The sequence below is a fragment of the Asparagus officinalis genome, chromosome 2, assembly GCF_001876935.1.
Source record: "Asparagus officinalis chromosome 2, Aspof.V1, whole genome shotgun sequence".
Taxonomy (NCBI): Eukaryota; Viridiplantae; Streptophyta; class Magnoliopsida; order Asparagales; family Asparagaceae; genus Asparagus; species Asparagus officinalis.
This window is the reverse complement of record NC_033795.1, coordinates 83201613-83218515: the sequence shown is the minus strand read 5'-3', so window position 1 is coordinate 83218515 and position 16903 is coordinate 83201613. Positions and strand designations below refer to the sequence as shown.

The window sequence follows — 16903 nt, the reverse complement described above, 5'->3', positions numbered from 1 at the left end:
CCCAGCCCACAAACCCTAAACCAATTTATTTGCAAACAACAATATATACATGATTCAACCATGAATTATAACTCATATATATGCCAATTTATTTGCAAACAACAATATATACATGATTCAACCATGAATTAAACACACACGATTATGTATATGAACAATAATTTATCTTCAAAAGTTTAGTATTTGAAAATTCAGGAAAGTTATAAATTTTAACAAAATAAGTTTAAATACAACCCAATATAGCTCCTCTCCTTCCTCTCCCTCTCTTCCCCTCCCCCTCGCTCTTCCCCGCCCCCGCGTTTCTGCTGATGAGCCTCAACTATCTGAGTATCCGGCTGTGTATGAAGTTGCGAAGTGCCGGCTCCATCGGTATGCGAAGTGCCGGCGTCATCAGCATGCGAAGTGTCGGCTCCATCGGCATGCGAAGTGCCGGCGTCATCGGCATGCGAAGTGCCGGCTCCATCGGCATGCGAAGTGCCGGCTCCATCGGCATGCGAAGTGCCGGCGTCATCATCACGTGAAGTGCCGGCCCTGCGCTATGCTCTTATTGATCCTGCTGAGGAGCCCTAACGCCACCTGATCCTGAATCTCAGTCACGTGCGCATCAATATCAGCATCAATGCTATCTAAAACACGGACCTGCGTGGTAAACAATTTATTAAGTATCAACTTAATAAAAAATGTTATAATTTAGCTTAGAAACTTACGTAATCTCTCTCGTTCATCCCACTAGGGATGTAACTATCTGTCGGTGGGCGTGGCATGTGTCCAGCTAAAGGCTGTGGGTCACGCGTGATCCATCTACGTGTGATACCCCAATACCAACGCATATACGTGGTATAGTCAACAGCTGTGGGCCTCGTATCCTGTATGCAATCCCACCTCTGAACCCACCTGTCTATGTAGGCCGCACGGACTACGGCCCAGTCAGTCCGGTGCGATGTAGGGCGCCGCCGACGATTGATCTGCTCGACAGGATCTGGAATATGCTGAGAGAGTGTAAACTGCCGTAGCACACGGTCCGGTACATGCATCTCTACGATCTCCCAACAGATCAATGGAACTCTGGCTCTCCACAAGTCGGGACTATCTCGGCAGATAGGTGCAAGAGAATGTATATCGAGCTCCGGCGGTGTATAGGGTCTCCACTTGAACTGAAATAAAATAAAACATTTATCAGTATCATACAGAAAAACTATAATATTCATACTTCTTGAGTTTTATATTTACCTGTTCATGCTGGAGGCCATCAAGCTCATTTCGGTAAAACTGACGGTGACGCGTCGCTGATTTGTACTGAGCGTATCGCACGTTATACCTATATGCAGAATAGCGAATATATAAGTACAAATATTCAGGTTACGAATGAAATATGTGTGTGTACAATTATACCTGTATGCCAACGGATACTGCCCCTCTAAGTCACGGTGCATAAGTAAAGTGGGTCGTCCAATATGAATGCGCTCCCATGACCAAATCTGTATCAACGTACAGCATCCCTTGAATTCTTTATTCTGCATCAGAGATACTCTACTCAATTCTCGATACAAATATGCCAACACCGCACTGCCCCACGATAGTGCCCCGCATACACCAAAATCCTCCAGCAGTGGCAGCCATCGTGCATGTACGAGAGTCTTGCTCGCATCAGGAAATAGTACGCACCCTATCATGTGCAATATGTATGCACGAGCATGAAACTGGAGCGTCTCATCAGAGGCATCCTCTGGTATGTCGCCCTGAAATGTCTGACGAAGCCACGATAGCTTCATCGCACCACTCCTCAAGTCGGGAACCTGTCCAAGTAGCCGGGCACATACCTCCGGCCAACTATGATCGTCGGTGCCCGTAACTACCGGTCCATCAATCCGGAGCCCAAGTATGACGGCCACGTCCTGTAAAGTGATCGTGCACTCCCCTATATGCATGTGAAAGGTGTTGGTCTCTGGCCTCCACCTCTCAATCAAAGCAGTGATAAGCGGCCAATCAAGCCTGATATAACGAATCGTCGAACACGGTCGAAAACCGGCCTGAGCGATCAAAGCTAGTACCCTCTCATCCTCTATGACCCATGCCGAATGACTATGGGAATGCTCGATCATCGTGTACTCTGGTACGGGCTGCACATAAAACGAGAATCAGTTTTAAGTATATTCATTAAAAAATTACATTAATCGAAGAAATATATATCTAATTTATTCGTATTACCTCTCCCGAACCAATATGGTCTGAACAATGACTCGCCTGAAGGTACAAAACGTCGGGATTCTCCGGTCCCGGATCCATAATGAATAGACCTGTGATTAAAATATGAGCATATATACAGAGTGCATGGGTGGCGGGAAATGTCGTTGGAGTGCTCTTGGAATTCCTTTCATCCTATCGGATATGAATGTAATATGCCGCGTCCCCACACTAGGGATATGATATCTAATGCATGCAAAAAACCAAGCCCAATTCTCTGTATTTTCAACATCAACCACTGCGAATGCTAAAGGAAACAACCCGCCATCCGCGTCAACTCCGGTTGCAACAAGCAAAACGCCTTTGTATTTACCATATAAGTGAGTTCCATCAATGCTAAGAAGAGGACGGCAATGACGAAACCCCTCAATACAGGGCCCAAATGCCCAAAATACACCGGTGAACCGCCGTTCTCCGCCATCAACGGGGTCCGAAGATACTTCGTAGACAGTCCCCGGATTTTCTCTTTTGAGTGCTTCAAGATAATGAGGTAAGATCTCATACGATTTATCCCAATCCCCGAATATTTTTATCATCGCCTTCCTCCTAGCATTCCAACACTTGTGATATGATACATCCAAGTTGGTGGCTTTATGCACTAAAAGACGGATATCTTTCGGCCTTAGATCAAGATCCTCCCTCAGATGCGGTAAAATCAATCGATATATAAAAGAAGAGGACGCATTCTTGTTATTCATCTCTAATCGAGGATTGCTACAAGTGTGGAGTCCATTGTATGCCGTGATTTTGAATTGCCCACCTACTCTTGAACCCGAGCGTGAATTAAGCTTCCACGGACACCTCGCATTGCCGTCGTGGTGTCCACTATTATCTTCGACATCGTCATCTTTGCGATAGAAACAAACCACATTATAGCTTGTAGTATTATTTTTGGTTGGCCTGAACTTCACATTTTTTGCAATGGAATACGTGCGAATAGCATGGATCAATTTCTCCTTACTCTCGTAAAGATCTCCCTTGATGAATGAGAAGTCCTCGGCCTGTGTATCAACACCGCTATTATGAACAGCTCAGTGTTAAGAAACGACAATGAACGTCACTATCCGGTTCACAGGAGTTCGATTGACGTCGGTGAACGCTTGAAGTGAATCGACGAACTACGTGAGCCGACAGAATTTCGGAATAACGAAGGTACGGGCTAATCGAGAGCCCCGCGGTGTTTACAAAAGGAACAACGCCTTTCGTGTCTCATTCATTCAACAGATGATCCAATCATTGGAGCTGATAGAACTCCTTGTCGGCTTTCCAACGCATTTGGAATCACTCAGATCCGGGTTCAGACAAAGAAGTTACAGCGAAAACGGTCAAACGAGCATTGAAAACGTCTCAGAGCTGAACCGAGGCACCTACGGTGTCTCGGCCAAGTCAAGACACCCCAGGGGTGTCTCAACTCAGATTTGACCCCTTTGGGTGTCTCGGCCAAGCCAAGACACCCCTAGGGTGTCTCAGCGCGGATTTGGGCCCTTTAAGTGGTTTTAACCGCTCCGCAACCCCTCATGCCTATAAATACAAAGCCTTAGGCCTCATTTTTTCAGATCTGGAATTTTGGAGAATTGGCGAAGCCCTGCCGGAGTGAAGAGTGATCGAGTACTTCAACGCAAGAGAGTTTCTTCGTCAGATCTACATCACCCGTACCCGATCCTTAGTATTATCCCGTTGTGGTAATACTAAGAAGAGCAAATATTTCGCTTTTATCGAAATAGGCGCTTCAAGTTTCTAGATCTCCTCGCGGATTGACGAAGCTCTGGATCAGATCTGATTGCCAGGTAGTCCACGGATATCGACGTCCCCGTCACAGGCTAAAGACCCACGCAAGCAAGAGACGACGAACAGAGACCACAGTGGGAGCCAACGGCCTCGCTGCCGAGGCCGTCGGGACGCAACCGGCCTTCAAGATCTGGGTGAACGAAGAGATCGAATACGAGTTCGATCACAACGGCCTCGTTTCCGAGGCCGTCGTGACGCAACCGGCATTCAAGATCTGGGTGAACGAAGAGATCGAATACGAGTTCGATCAACAGAAGTTTGAAGAGTGCCTCTCTTCCTCCTCCTCCAGATCCGCCTCTCCGAACAGGCGCAGGAAGATTTCATCTTCCAAGAGTGCTCGCGGGCCCTTAGGATCGAAGATCCAAGATCCCCTCGCCGCCGTTGCACTTACTCCCCGCGACGCTCCTATGGCGTCTAACGTGGTCGAAGCTGCAGATCCAGATCTCCCTTCCGCCGCAAAGTCAACTGCTGAAGGTGTTCCAACCTTGTCAAAGAGGGCGCGCCAAAGACGGCGCCAACGCCTTGCGCGACAACTGGCCAAGGCCACAGAATCGATGGACGGGATCCGATACAGGGAAGATCTAAAGTCCAGACAGTGCCAAGAGCAACAACGACGCACAACCAACTCCTCCTCCAAGACAGAGACGAACGAATGGGTTCGTGTCAAGAGGACTCGCTCAACCCTCGAAGAGCGAATCAAGAAACGCTGCGCATTGCTTGCGCATGCCCGAGTCCTTCTGCAGAAAGCGGAAGAGATGCAGAAAGAAGAGACGGTCAAGAAGCCATCAAAATACAAGTAGATGTGGGTGCCAAAGGCAAAACCGGCACCAAAGGCAAAAGTGGACGGAATTGTCGTCCAAACTTCATCAAATCCAGATCCCGTTTCCCTTGCCCCTCCGGCGGAGCCAGGTAAGAACGTGGGTCTTCCTAGATCCAAGGTTCCTTTGAAAGGTCGCATCGGTCCTTTACCGGGAAACCGAGGTAAAGCACCTGTCAAGGAGCGATTGGGACCGATGAAAGGTCCCCAAACAACAAACCAGACTGGGGGTCGTGCTCAAGAGCCCGTTAAGTTTTCACGCTCGCAAAAGCGTAGACTTGAACGAGCGAATTTTGAAAACGCTAATAAAGCGTCATATCCCCAGAGGGAAACACATTCGTCTGATGATGATGGTGTTATACCTGGGAAGTCATGCCAACACTCTATGGGTTGCTCCAGTTATCAAACTGACGAGTTGTACTATAGAGCTGGGGGTGCGGGTAAGTCTCGAAAGAGAGATGCTCGAGACACGGAATCTCACTGTCCGTGTGCCAACATAATCAAGACAATGCTGTCAGAATGCTGCTGCACTAAAGCCCCAAGGAGAGTTTCGGTGTTCGAGAGAATTTCCATCGGAACGTCCGAGACCAGGCCAAGGCGTTTCCGTAGGAAGAAGCCTGTCCGCCAAGAAGACGAACTCCTAGAGGTGTCTGCTAATATGACTGGCAGAGGGAAATTGACGTGACACTCTAGCTCAGATTAACTTGCCGAAGCATCCCAACGCATGACTCGATTGCAGTCAAGGATCAATAGGCGAAAGAATTACCAAAGGATGCAAAAGGGACTTCCTTTGGAAGAGGAGGTGTCAGATGCTGGTTCAGATTCCTGCTCAGCTATAGCATCCGATGACACGGCGTCTAGTGCGGGGCAACCCTACGAGTCGTTTATGATCAGCGCCGAACAAGTAACCAAGATGCTTGAAGATGCCTTGACTAAGCAGAAAGAGGCATTCAAGTTCGAGATGGAGATGACCATGCAGCAGATAAGAGAGATGCATGACCAGCAAATAGCGACACTGACAACTCACCAAGGAGAACCCAATCGTCGCAATAATCCGAATCAAGAGGAGAATGAACGGGAAGAGGATAATACCAACATGAACATCCCTCCCGTCAACAACAATAATGGAGGTGGTCCCTCGGATGATAATGCGAAAGAGGATCACGTTACCTCTCCCCGAAACCACTCGAAGACAGATACGAGTGAAGACAAGAAAATGAAGGACTTGGAGAGCAAAATCAACGCGTTGATGAATGCTCAAGAAGTGAAGAGGTCCGGCATACCATGTCCATACCCAAGGGAGTGGGAATCAATTCCATATCCGGTGAAGTTCAATTTAATCAACTTTACGCCGTTTGATGGAAAGGGTTCCCATACCCAACACTTAATATATTTTAAGTCTCACTTAGGAATAATCTCCGGGAATGAACCCTTAATGGTGCGGTCATTCGTTGGCACTCTTCGCGGAGCAGCCTTCGATTGGTATCATCGCCTCAAGCCGGGGAGTATCAGTAGCTGGGATGACATGGAGGACATGTTTCTAACGAACTTCTTCGACGACGACACCGAGGTCTCAATCGGTACTCTGTTTGATGAGAAACAGAAGAATGGTGAGACAGTCGAAAACTTCGTGAAGAGATTCCGAAATAAAGCAATGAATTACAGGGATCCGGTCAGCGAAGATTTCATCCTCGAGACCTGTCATAATAATTTTTTATTGGACATCCTGGAAGCTATGGGAATGACACCACCAAAGACCTGGAAGGATCTGAAGGTGCGAGGAGAACGAGCCGAACGATTCCTTAAAAGGAAGAAGGCAGAAAGGGGCCAAATAGCAAATAACGCTCCGCAACAGAACTTTGTCCCTAAGGGTAAGGGAAAAGCACATGCGAATGCTGTGGACGCGAATCAAACATTCGAGGTGCAAGCACAACCGCAACAACAGCAACAAAAGGCGCCTCAACAATCAAGATGGCAACAACAGCCCCAGAAGCCAAAAGCCTCAGAGCCGAAGTTCCCGAAGGTCTATTCGTTTAAAGAGGATGAAGTCCCCGGTATCTTCAAGTACCTCATTGAGAATAACAAGATCAAATTGCCTCCAGTCCAGGATCAGGAAGATGCTAAGAGAATCAATGATCCAAAATACTACGTATTTCACAGAGTAGTGCACCATCCTACCAAGGCATGCTATGCCCTTAAAGACAAGATTCAAGCTTTGATCGACGTCGGGATTATTACTATGAAGCAACCTAAGGAGAAGAAGGTGGGTGCAAATGCAGTATCGATTAGTTTCGGTTCTGTTCCCTTGAACTGGTTCCAGCATGAGCCGGTAATAAATGCAGCAGTAAAGACCGTGAACGATGATCCTCACAAACAGCGCCAGAAAGGACTTGTACCGCACACAGCCCCGAATGGTGAGATTCTTTGGGTTCATCCAGATTTGGTTGGAGATGAACAATGGACTGGAGTCTCTTCCAAGAAAAAGTCAAAAGGAAAAGGTAAGTCTTGTTATGGAGCTTTTGCTATTCCAGGAAAAGACGACGAGGAAATTCCAGCCTTCCCGCTTTCTGAAGGCGAACAGGAAGCCTTCGTAACACGGAGTGGGAATGAATATCACTACAAATATCCGGATGCTTCTGAGCAACTGGGAGCAAACAAAACCGTTCCCTCAAAGACGCTGGCAGAACTGGGAATTGTCGCAACTCCCCCAACACCTGTAGCTACGGAGAAAGTCCAGCAAAAGGAGAAAGGAAAAGAGCCTCTACACCAAGAAGTCCAAAACCCGAGGCAGTCTCGATTCAATCATCCGATTGGGAAAGACAAACCGGGAAAGGCAAGCTCTCCGCCCCATTTTGACATCATGGCTCAGTTAGCTAATATACCAGCAAGGATAACCCTGTACGAATTGTTGAGTCTTTCAAAAGACACAAGGAAGGCATTGCAGGAAGCCTTGAGCGACTCCGAAGCTTTCTTGACTCGAATTAAGCCGTCTTCTGGAGAACCGGAGCCATCAGTTCAACACTGTAATCTCGCGGCACACCATTTTCCTTGCATCTCTTTTACCAAAGAAGACATGCATACGAAGAACTCAAAACATGATCGGCCTCTGTATTTCACTGGCCACATTGGCTCAGCATGGTCAACCGGATCCAAGTTGATCCGGGTTCTGCTGTTAGCATCATGCCATTCCGACTGATACATCATCTCAGAATTTCGACTAGCAAACTAGCCTCCACCGGCACTATGATTTACGGATTCAACACCAGCGGGTCCAGACCCTTGAGGAAGATTCGAATCAAATGCCAGATCAGGGATTTAAAATCAGAAGTTACCTGCTATGTGATTGACGTAGAAACGTCCTATAACTTACTGTTGGGTCGACCTTGGATCCACGGTAACCTTATAGTCCCGTCAACTCTGCACCAGTGCCTCAAGTATGTGGACACAAATAACGAAGTCAAGACGGTGGTCGCGGATAAGCAACCGTTTAAGGGATTAGAGAACTATTTCACTGATTCCCTTCTATACGGCGCCGAATCCGATACTGAACCATCGGCCCAAGGAACGGACAGCGGGGATGAAGCTGACACCGAAGCTGGGTTTGATTATGATGGTGGTTTTGTACTTAATGACATTGTACCCATTGTAATCAATCTTGACGATGATGAATCATCGGAAAGTAGTTGTAATTGGCAACTTGCCGAAGAACTATCAATAAATGATGATTTAGAGTACTCGATGTGTCTTGATAATGTCACTAAAGAGCTATATGATAACCCTGAATTTTATATGCCATTTCAATCATTTTGTATGACGAAAAAACAGGTACAAGATCCATGCGGAGCAACACTTGTCATCCCCGTGGGAACAGGGGGTGGAAAAGAAGTCGTCTATGGAAAAGGAAGAGAAACTCCGATACCCGACCACTTCTTAGAAGAGGAAGATGATGATGATAAACCTGCTCCTCACTTATTTAGGTATGACGCAAAAGCGCGCGATCTAATGGAGAAGTATGGATATGACTTCACACTCGGAGAGGGTCTTTGCTTTGGTCGAGGTCCGCGAGTTCCACCTCGGATGGCCTATGTACCAAAGGAAAAACCTGATGATTATTATCGCCACAAAAGAGGTCTTGGTTATGTCTCCTCATCCGACGATGAGTGCTGCTGGCAAATCATCGATCAAATTGCTAACAAAGCTAGAAGTGGATATTCTTCTGACTCTTCGGCTTGGGATTCCGACACTAGTCTTGGTGAAACGTTCAAAAAGCTAATGTCGAATATGGCTACGGTTGACCCTACGACAACAGAAGAAGATGATCAAATGCCGACTTGGGAAGACCCTTGGGTCCATCACCTAAACATGCAGTACGGCGACAGGTTTGAGCAAAGGGAGCCTCCTACCGAAGATCAAGTACTTCAGGTGAATATGGGTAGCGAAGATAATCCGAAACCTATATTCATTAGCGACAGCCTCCCACCGGAAGAGAAAGAAGAGTTAATCTCTCTTATCAGGGAGTACATCGATGTGTTTGCCTGGAATTACGAAGATATACCAGGACTTGACCCAAACGTAGCAGTGCATCGTCTCAATATCAAGACGGATGTCAAAGCTATCAAACAACAACAAAGACGGTTTCGTCCGCAGATGATGGAAGCAATCGAGACCGAAGTTAAAAAGCTTATTGACTCGGGCTTCGTTAGGGAAGAGAAACATCCAGAGTGGCTTGCCAATATTGTCCCAGTCCTTAAGAAGAACGGGAAGGTCAGGATTTGTATCGACTTTCGGGATCTCAACGCTGCTTGCCCAAAAGACGATTTTCCCCTTCCCATCACAGATGTCATCATCGACAATACGTGCGGGTTCGAAAGGATGTCTTTCATGGATGGTTTCTCTGGTTATAACCAAATAAAGATGCATCCAGATGATGAAAAGCATACCGTGTTTAGAACACCCCTTGGCGTTTTCTGCTACACGGTCATGCCCTTCGGTTTAAAAAACGCAGGTGCCACATACCAGAGAGCCATGTCGAAGATTTTTCAGGAGCATCTCCGGAAGACTGTCGAATGCTATGTGGATGATTTGGTCGTGAAAAGTCGTGATAAGAAAGATCACATTAAAGACTTGAAGACCATGTTCGACCTGATGCGAGCCCATCAATTGAAAATGAATCCTACCAAGTCTTTCCTCGGAATGTCCAGTGGTAAATTCCTGGGATTTGTCGTCACTACCAAAGGTATTCACATCGACCCTGATAAGGTAAAGGCAATTAATGAATTTCAACCTCCAAGAAATCTCAAGGAGCTCAGAGGATTACAAGGGCGGTTAGCTTATATCCGTCGGTTCATCTCGAACCTCTCAGGAAAATGCCAACCATTCTCAGAGGATTACAAGGGCGTGTCATTTGTATAGGATGACGCTTGTCAAAAGGCATTCGGGAGTATTAAAGAATATCTCTCAAAACCTCCCGTACTCGTCGCACCGAAATCGGGCAAACCGTTCTTGATTTATGTCAAGGCGACGAGCCACTCATTAAGTGCATTACTTGTCAACCCGCTTCCATGAGCTGGCGATTAGCGAAATGGGCCTTACTCTTGTCCCAATACGACTTGCATTTCAAGCAACAGAAGTCGGTCAAAGGACAGGCCATATGCGATCTCCTCGCAGCTAATCCAACTACGGATCCTGCCGAGATATATGACGATCTACCCGATGAGGCCCACGAAGTCAACGCAACTTCTCACCAACAAATATGGCGCTTATACTTCGATGGCGCTTCGCGAGCAACTAATGTTGCAAGTGCTCCTGGAAGTTCTAAAATCTCCTCCGGAGTTGGAGTAGTTTTAGTTTCCCCAGGAAAACATGTGATGCCTCGCGCCTACTCGCTAACCGAGCCATGCTCGAATAATGTGGCAGAGTATAATGCCTTACTCATTGGACTCAACTTCGCTAAGGAGCTGGGGGTTGAGTATCTCGAAGCCTTCGGCGATTCTCAACTGATAGTTAAACAAGTTCAGGGAGAGTACGAGGTCCGAAGCCAAGATTTAATACCATACCATAAGATGGCAGTGGAAATGGCAGAATCATTCGAATGATTCTTTATCGAACATATTCCACGGCTACAGAATACCTACGCAGACGCGTTAGCAGCATTAGCTGTATCACTGGCGCAGCCTCCTCAAACAGAACAGTTCGTTACGGTAAGGACCCACCAACTCCTAGTACCGATCTATGATGAAGAGGACGAAGAAGAAGAGATTAAGGAAACACACTCAACCCAAATTGAGTTTGAACCCCGAGATTGGTGTTTCCCCATCATCGATTACGTCCTGCACGGAATACTACCGGAAGACGTAAAAGAAAGAGAGTCAATTCGACGAAGGGCACCAAGATTCTACTATAATACGGAGAATCGAACGCTATACCGCAGGGGGTACGATGGATTGCTGGCACGCTGCTTATCAACTAAAGAAGCTAAGGAAGTCCTTAGAGAAGCACATGAAGGAGAGTGTGGTGCACACCAACCTGGTCCCAAACTTTATGACCACATCAGAAGAATGGGGTATTTTTGGCCTTTCATGATGAGTGATGCAATCGCGTATGCCCGAAAGTGTGACGCATGTCAAATACATGCGAATTATATGCACCAACCTTCAGAGCATCTGCATCCTTCGGTTACGTCATGGCCGTTTGAGACATGGGGAATGGACATTGTTGGTCCTATAAATCCCCCGTCAGTCAAAGGTGACCGGTTCATACTAGCGATTACCGACTACTTCTCCAAATGGGCTGAGGCAGTTCCACTCAGAGAAGTTAAAACAAGCAATGTCATTGCATTCATCATGCACCATATCATCTACCGGCATGGTGTACCAAGACGAATCGTACATGACAATGGTCCTCAATTCGTCAGCAACGCCTTCATCAGGTTTTGCGAAAAGTTTAAAATTTAGGACATCTCTTCGACAGTTTACAATCCCACAGCGAATGGACTGGCCGAAGCCTTCAATAAGACTATCATAAAGATTTTATCAAAACTCGTGAAAACTAATAAACGAGACTGGGATGACAAGCTTGGCGCGGCTCTATGGGCCTATCGGACCACGGTGCGTACACCAACGGGAGCAACCCCGTATTCACTGGTATACGGATATGAAGCTGTTCTTCCATTGGAGATTCAAATCCCGTCGCTTCGAATTGCTCTCGCGACTCAAATGACGACCGAAGAGCAACATCAGAAGCGCCTTGAAGAACTTGAAAGGCTAGATGAGAAGCGTTTAAAAGCTCAACAACATATCGAATTCTACCAAGCCAGAATCTCTCGAGCTTTCGACAAAAAGGTTCGACAACGAAGCTTCAAAGAAGGGGATTTGGTTCTAGCTGAGAGGCGGCCTATGATCCTTAATTCCAAGAAGAAGGGCAAATTTGAACCCAAATGGGAGGGACCATTCGTAGTAGAGACAGTCTACTCGAGTGGCGCATATCGCCTAGTCACCAAGGACGGCGACTGGCTTATGATGCTGATAAACGGCAAGTTCCTGAAAAAAATACTATCCTTAGTATCTTCAGGATAAATAATGTATCGGGAAGTTCCCAGAAGAATACCACATGGGGTGTTCTTAGGGATAACCCAGTCACTGTAGAAGTGATGAATAAGAAATTCACGTTCAAACTCTGAATGTCGGAATGTTTCTTCTTATTGTCAAATTCTCTAACTCTTATGAGTTATTTGTGTGAGATGAGATCCAATCCTCTGATAGGTTAATCTTTCCTCACCAAACCATCTGCTGATCAAACCAATTGACAGTGGATCCACCAACATTTCCATCTGCCAGTCATTGGCATTTCTCAGACTCAACATGTTAGGTCCTAATCACCTAGCGTTAAAGTCTTCCTTTGAGTGATTATACGAGTTGGTACTTTTTTTGCTACCTGTATTCCACTTTCTTTGCTTTCAGGTCAAACCTATAAAAGTTAGGGCCAAAGCCAAATTCCTCTCTCGATTCCTTCCATGAACGAGAGGTCCACTATCATTTCGGACAATCAAACCTATAAAAGTTAGGATTGTTCCCGATCTCACTTAGTCAAGCCTACAAATAGTTGGGACTAAGACTGAGTCATTCCTTTTTGATAAACGAAAATCCACCTTTGTTCCTTTTTCCACCAAACCTATAAAAGTTAGGGTCGAAATTGGGCTTCCCCCTCAATAAATGAGGGATTCTTTTGATTCAAATGACCAATCCTATAAAAGTTAGGGCCGTTTGAACTTTTCCGATTCTCGGAGTGGAGACCCCACTCTTAGTTTCATCTTTTCGGATTCTGGGGTGGAGATCCCACCTTGAGTCTCCTTTCCGACTGTAGATAGAATATAAAATTCTTCCTCTTCAGTCCCGGGAGATAGAATATAAAATTCTTCCTCTCCCGTTTCCCAATCCGTCTTTATTCTGATAAAGGACACAATTCCCAACTTCCAATCCGTGCACTTTGTGCACGGGGAATTTTATCTCAACTCCTAAATAGAGATAAGTCTACGCCTAACACGCGTCGCCGGTTTAGTCTTTCACCGATTGAAAAAGACACCAAGGTCTAAACTTGGGGAATTTTATCCCGAAGTCTAAGTAGGGACGAGTCAACACCTAACACGTGTTGTCGGGTAGCCTGTTCCCGTAACAAAGGCGAAGCCTATGTATTCGACGTCATAGCACAAAGTCTTAGAGAATTCACTCTCTTAGCACAACGTTACATGCGGAACGGATTTAGACAATCCGCATGCTAGCCCGATTCAAACGGTAATCGGTAAAGGCACATCAAACCCGTTGAAGGCTGGGGGTTTGCCAAAAATCCCAAAGTCTATGTCTAACACACATTGCCGGTTTAGTCTTTCGCCGATTGAAAAAGACACCAGGGTCTAAACCTGGGGAATTTTATCCCGAAGCCTAAGAAGGGATAAGTCGTCGTCTAATACGCGGCGCGGGGTACCTTTTCCCTATAAGAAATGGTTAAGCCTATGTATTCAAAATCATAGCATCAAGTCTAAGAAAAGCGATTTTCTTAGCACAACGTTACATGTGAGACGAGTTTTAATAATTCACATGCTAGTCCGATTCAAACGGTAATCGGTAAAGACATATCAAACCCGTTGATGGCTGGGGATTTGCCAAAAATCCTGTAAATCTTAGCATTGCTGAGTTCAAAATAAATAAAGAAATATCATAACTGAATCAAATGCGGAGTCTCTATTAATAGATAAAGTCAAAGCATACAATAAAAAGCTCATTAGCCCGAAGGCAGAGGCAACTGACGGCTAAGAACATGGGACTCTAAACTAGAAAGCCTGTCTACATAGCTCTGCTCAAGTTCTGCCTGCAGACTAGCTCGGACAGAGTCTTCGGAACTGCTTAAGATCTCCGCGGCTTCATTCTTCAGCTTCATCAATCTCTCCTGTGTAGATCCTAGCTTCTCGAGGGCCTGTCCACGAGAATGCTCTACTCCAGCCAGGTCTTCTGCAATGATAGTAATGGACTCCTCGGCGTGCTTCAAGGCCTCCTTCAACCTAGCCACTTCCTCGCGGCCGGAATCCAAAGAGCGGAGTAGCTCGGCTCTATCTGTATCCTTCCTCGCCACGGTAGCCATCAGCTGCGCAACTGAACGCTCATGCGACTGAAGCTCACTGCCGATGGAAGATCTCAGGTTGCGCCACTGTGCCAGCCTATGCTCCATCTGAGAGGACACGAAGGAAGAAACCCCATTAGCCTTCAGCTCCTTCAACTCTCGGATCTCCGACTCCAGAACAGCAAAATCGGCGGTGAAGAAATCGGCCAACTCTGGATACCCTTCTTCTCTGAACATCGGCATGTGACGAGAAAAGGAACGCCTGAACTGATCGAAACCATATCCTCGATGAAGAAGTTTCTCGATCATGCCGTTATAAAAGACGGTAAAAAGGCCGAGGTCTGTACGAAAAATGTCTTTGTCGGGATCGGTATCAGCCAAGAGGGCGCGGACACGCTCATATAGAGATGATCGAGATCCTACAAGAAACAGTGTGGAAAGCTAAGAGATTATCGAATACGATAAGAAAATTTAAAGGCAAATTCCGAGCATACCAATGCCAACGGAGGTCCCCTCAGGCTGAGATCCGACAGGTTCCGAAATAACTGCAGGAGTAGTCATGGAGGGTATATCAACCCCTGTAGGCAAATCAGTCATACCTCTCCACCGCTCTCAGGCAAACTATCAGTCCCAGAAACTGTAGTGGCATCAGGCACAACGGCTGGTCCTAGAGTTACATGTCTTTATTAGTCAAAATGAAAATTTGGACAAATAAGGAAAATCGGGATGATAAGATCGTATGCATACCTGCAAGCCCCTCGTCCTCAGATGCAAGAGGGATGCCAGAAGTCATAAAGGTATCAGTCCCAGTGGCTGGTCCTATGATTACACCCCTCTATTAGTCAAAAAAAATCAGATAAATGAAAGGGAACACGACATCCAAAGGTCGTCTGCATACCTGCGAGTCCGTCACTCTGGGGTAAACTAGATGTGCTGGGGAGTCTTACGGAATCAGTCCCAATGACTGGCACTGTAATATTAATCCTTCGTTAGTCAAACAAAAGATCAGGAAAAATGAAGGGAATCAGATATATACCTGTGAATGAATCACTCTCAAAGGGTGTTCCCACAGTTCCTCTGGTGGCTTGTTCAGCCAACATGTTAGCAAATAATCCAATGTCAGGTCCCGGGAAACTTGGTGCGGAGGCATACCCGAAACCTACATCATGAAAGGCCTCATCCTCAACTGGCTTTTCTATCACGACATCTGCAGAATAATTTAAGTGTTGGATATATATACGAGAAGATGGGAAAGAAGGAAAAGCTCAGAAATACCTGCAGCAGGAACATAGGATCCTTGTTCCCCAATATCCATGCTTGAGTTCTTCAAGAAATCTGAAAGAATGCGAGGCACAAAAAATAATGAATCCTGATTTCTCTAACTCCGCCAAATGCTACTCGATGAGGGCATCATCGAATTTAGATATACCTGGACATATAGTGGTGGGCTTGACACTATTAGCCTGCGCGGTGTCAAGGTTCGTATCAATACCCAGGGAACCATCCCGAATGGCGTCACACATTTGCTGCATGAAGTTATCCATATTATCAGGGGATACGGGGTCCGGTGGAAGCTCGCCCTCGTCATAGTACCCTGGAACATAAAACATGATTACGAATCCCAGAAGGTGAGACATCTTAAAGCAATGAAAACGACGAAATGTTACCTTCCTCTCCATCGGCGATGTCTCCTAAATCCACTCCATAGGGACGCTGGCCGACGTGTGGTTTATGAGCAGTCTTCTTCTTCTTCGGAGTACCAGCCCTCATAAAACCAACGGGTCGCTCATGCATGGACTTGCCACGCGTCTCAACATGCGTGGGAGCTTGGCCGCTAGGCCCGAATCTCGCACAACGAGAAGCAAGCGACTCATGATCGTCGACTGTCCTACCTGAAGTGATAAGGGTCATTTCATTAAGTGAACAAGATCTTTCGTTGATACCAATTGAAATTGAGAAAGAAGATCAAAGAGCATGACAAACCTGCATCAAGTTCTTCTTTGTCAGTATCTGTATCCACATATTCCTCCGCAGAAGTCTCGTCATCATCATCAGTAGGAAGGAGCTCTTCATCATCTTTGTTCGAGAAAGAAGGTTTGGCATGCCTCTTCCTCTGTTTCCGAGCAAGCTCGGCTTTACGAGCAGCCATCATAGCGATCTGGACCGAGTGCTCAGACTGTAACTCTGAAAGACTCTTCACACCTATGGATTCATTGGCGGAAAGGAACCACTTGCAACTGAGGAAAGTAATTATCGGCTGGCGTCTATATGAAGGAAGAGCAAAGTGGGCTCCGGTGCAGCCCACCATAGTCCATAACCATGCTCGTACGCCATCAATAAGCCCTCCCTCAACCTTCAAACCATGGCTCGGATTCCCAACATATAGTTGGTCATAGCCGAACTGACGAGCAAAACGACAGGGAAGGTAAGGCTCTATGTGGC

The 16903-nt window shown here is 46.4% G+C and overlaps 1 protein-coding gene across 1 annotated transcript; it reads right to left on the bottom strand.

The window, feature by feature from the left end:
• LOC109831442 lies at window positions 514-15058 on the bottom strand. Its single transcript, XM_020398763.1, has 8 exons — window positions 14956-15058; window positions 14139-14880; window positions 2481-3261; window positions 2209-2379; window positions 1393-2120; window positions 1231-1318; window positions 708-1154; window positions 514-639 (listed from the first exon to the last, which is right to left on the bottom strand). Exons 1-8 carry the CDS (start codon window positions 15056-15058, stop codon window positions 514-516), a joined length of 3186 nt encoding a protein of 1061 aa, XP_020254352.1.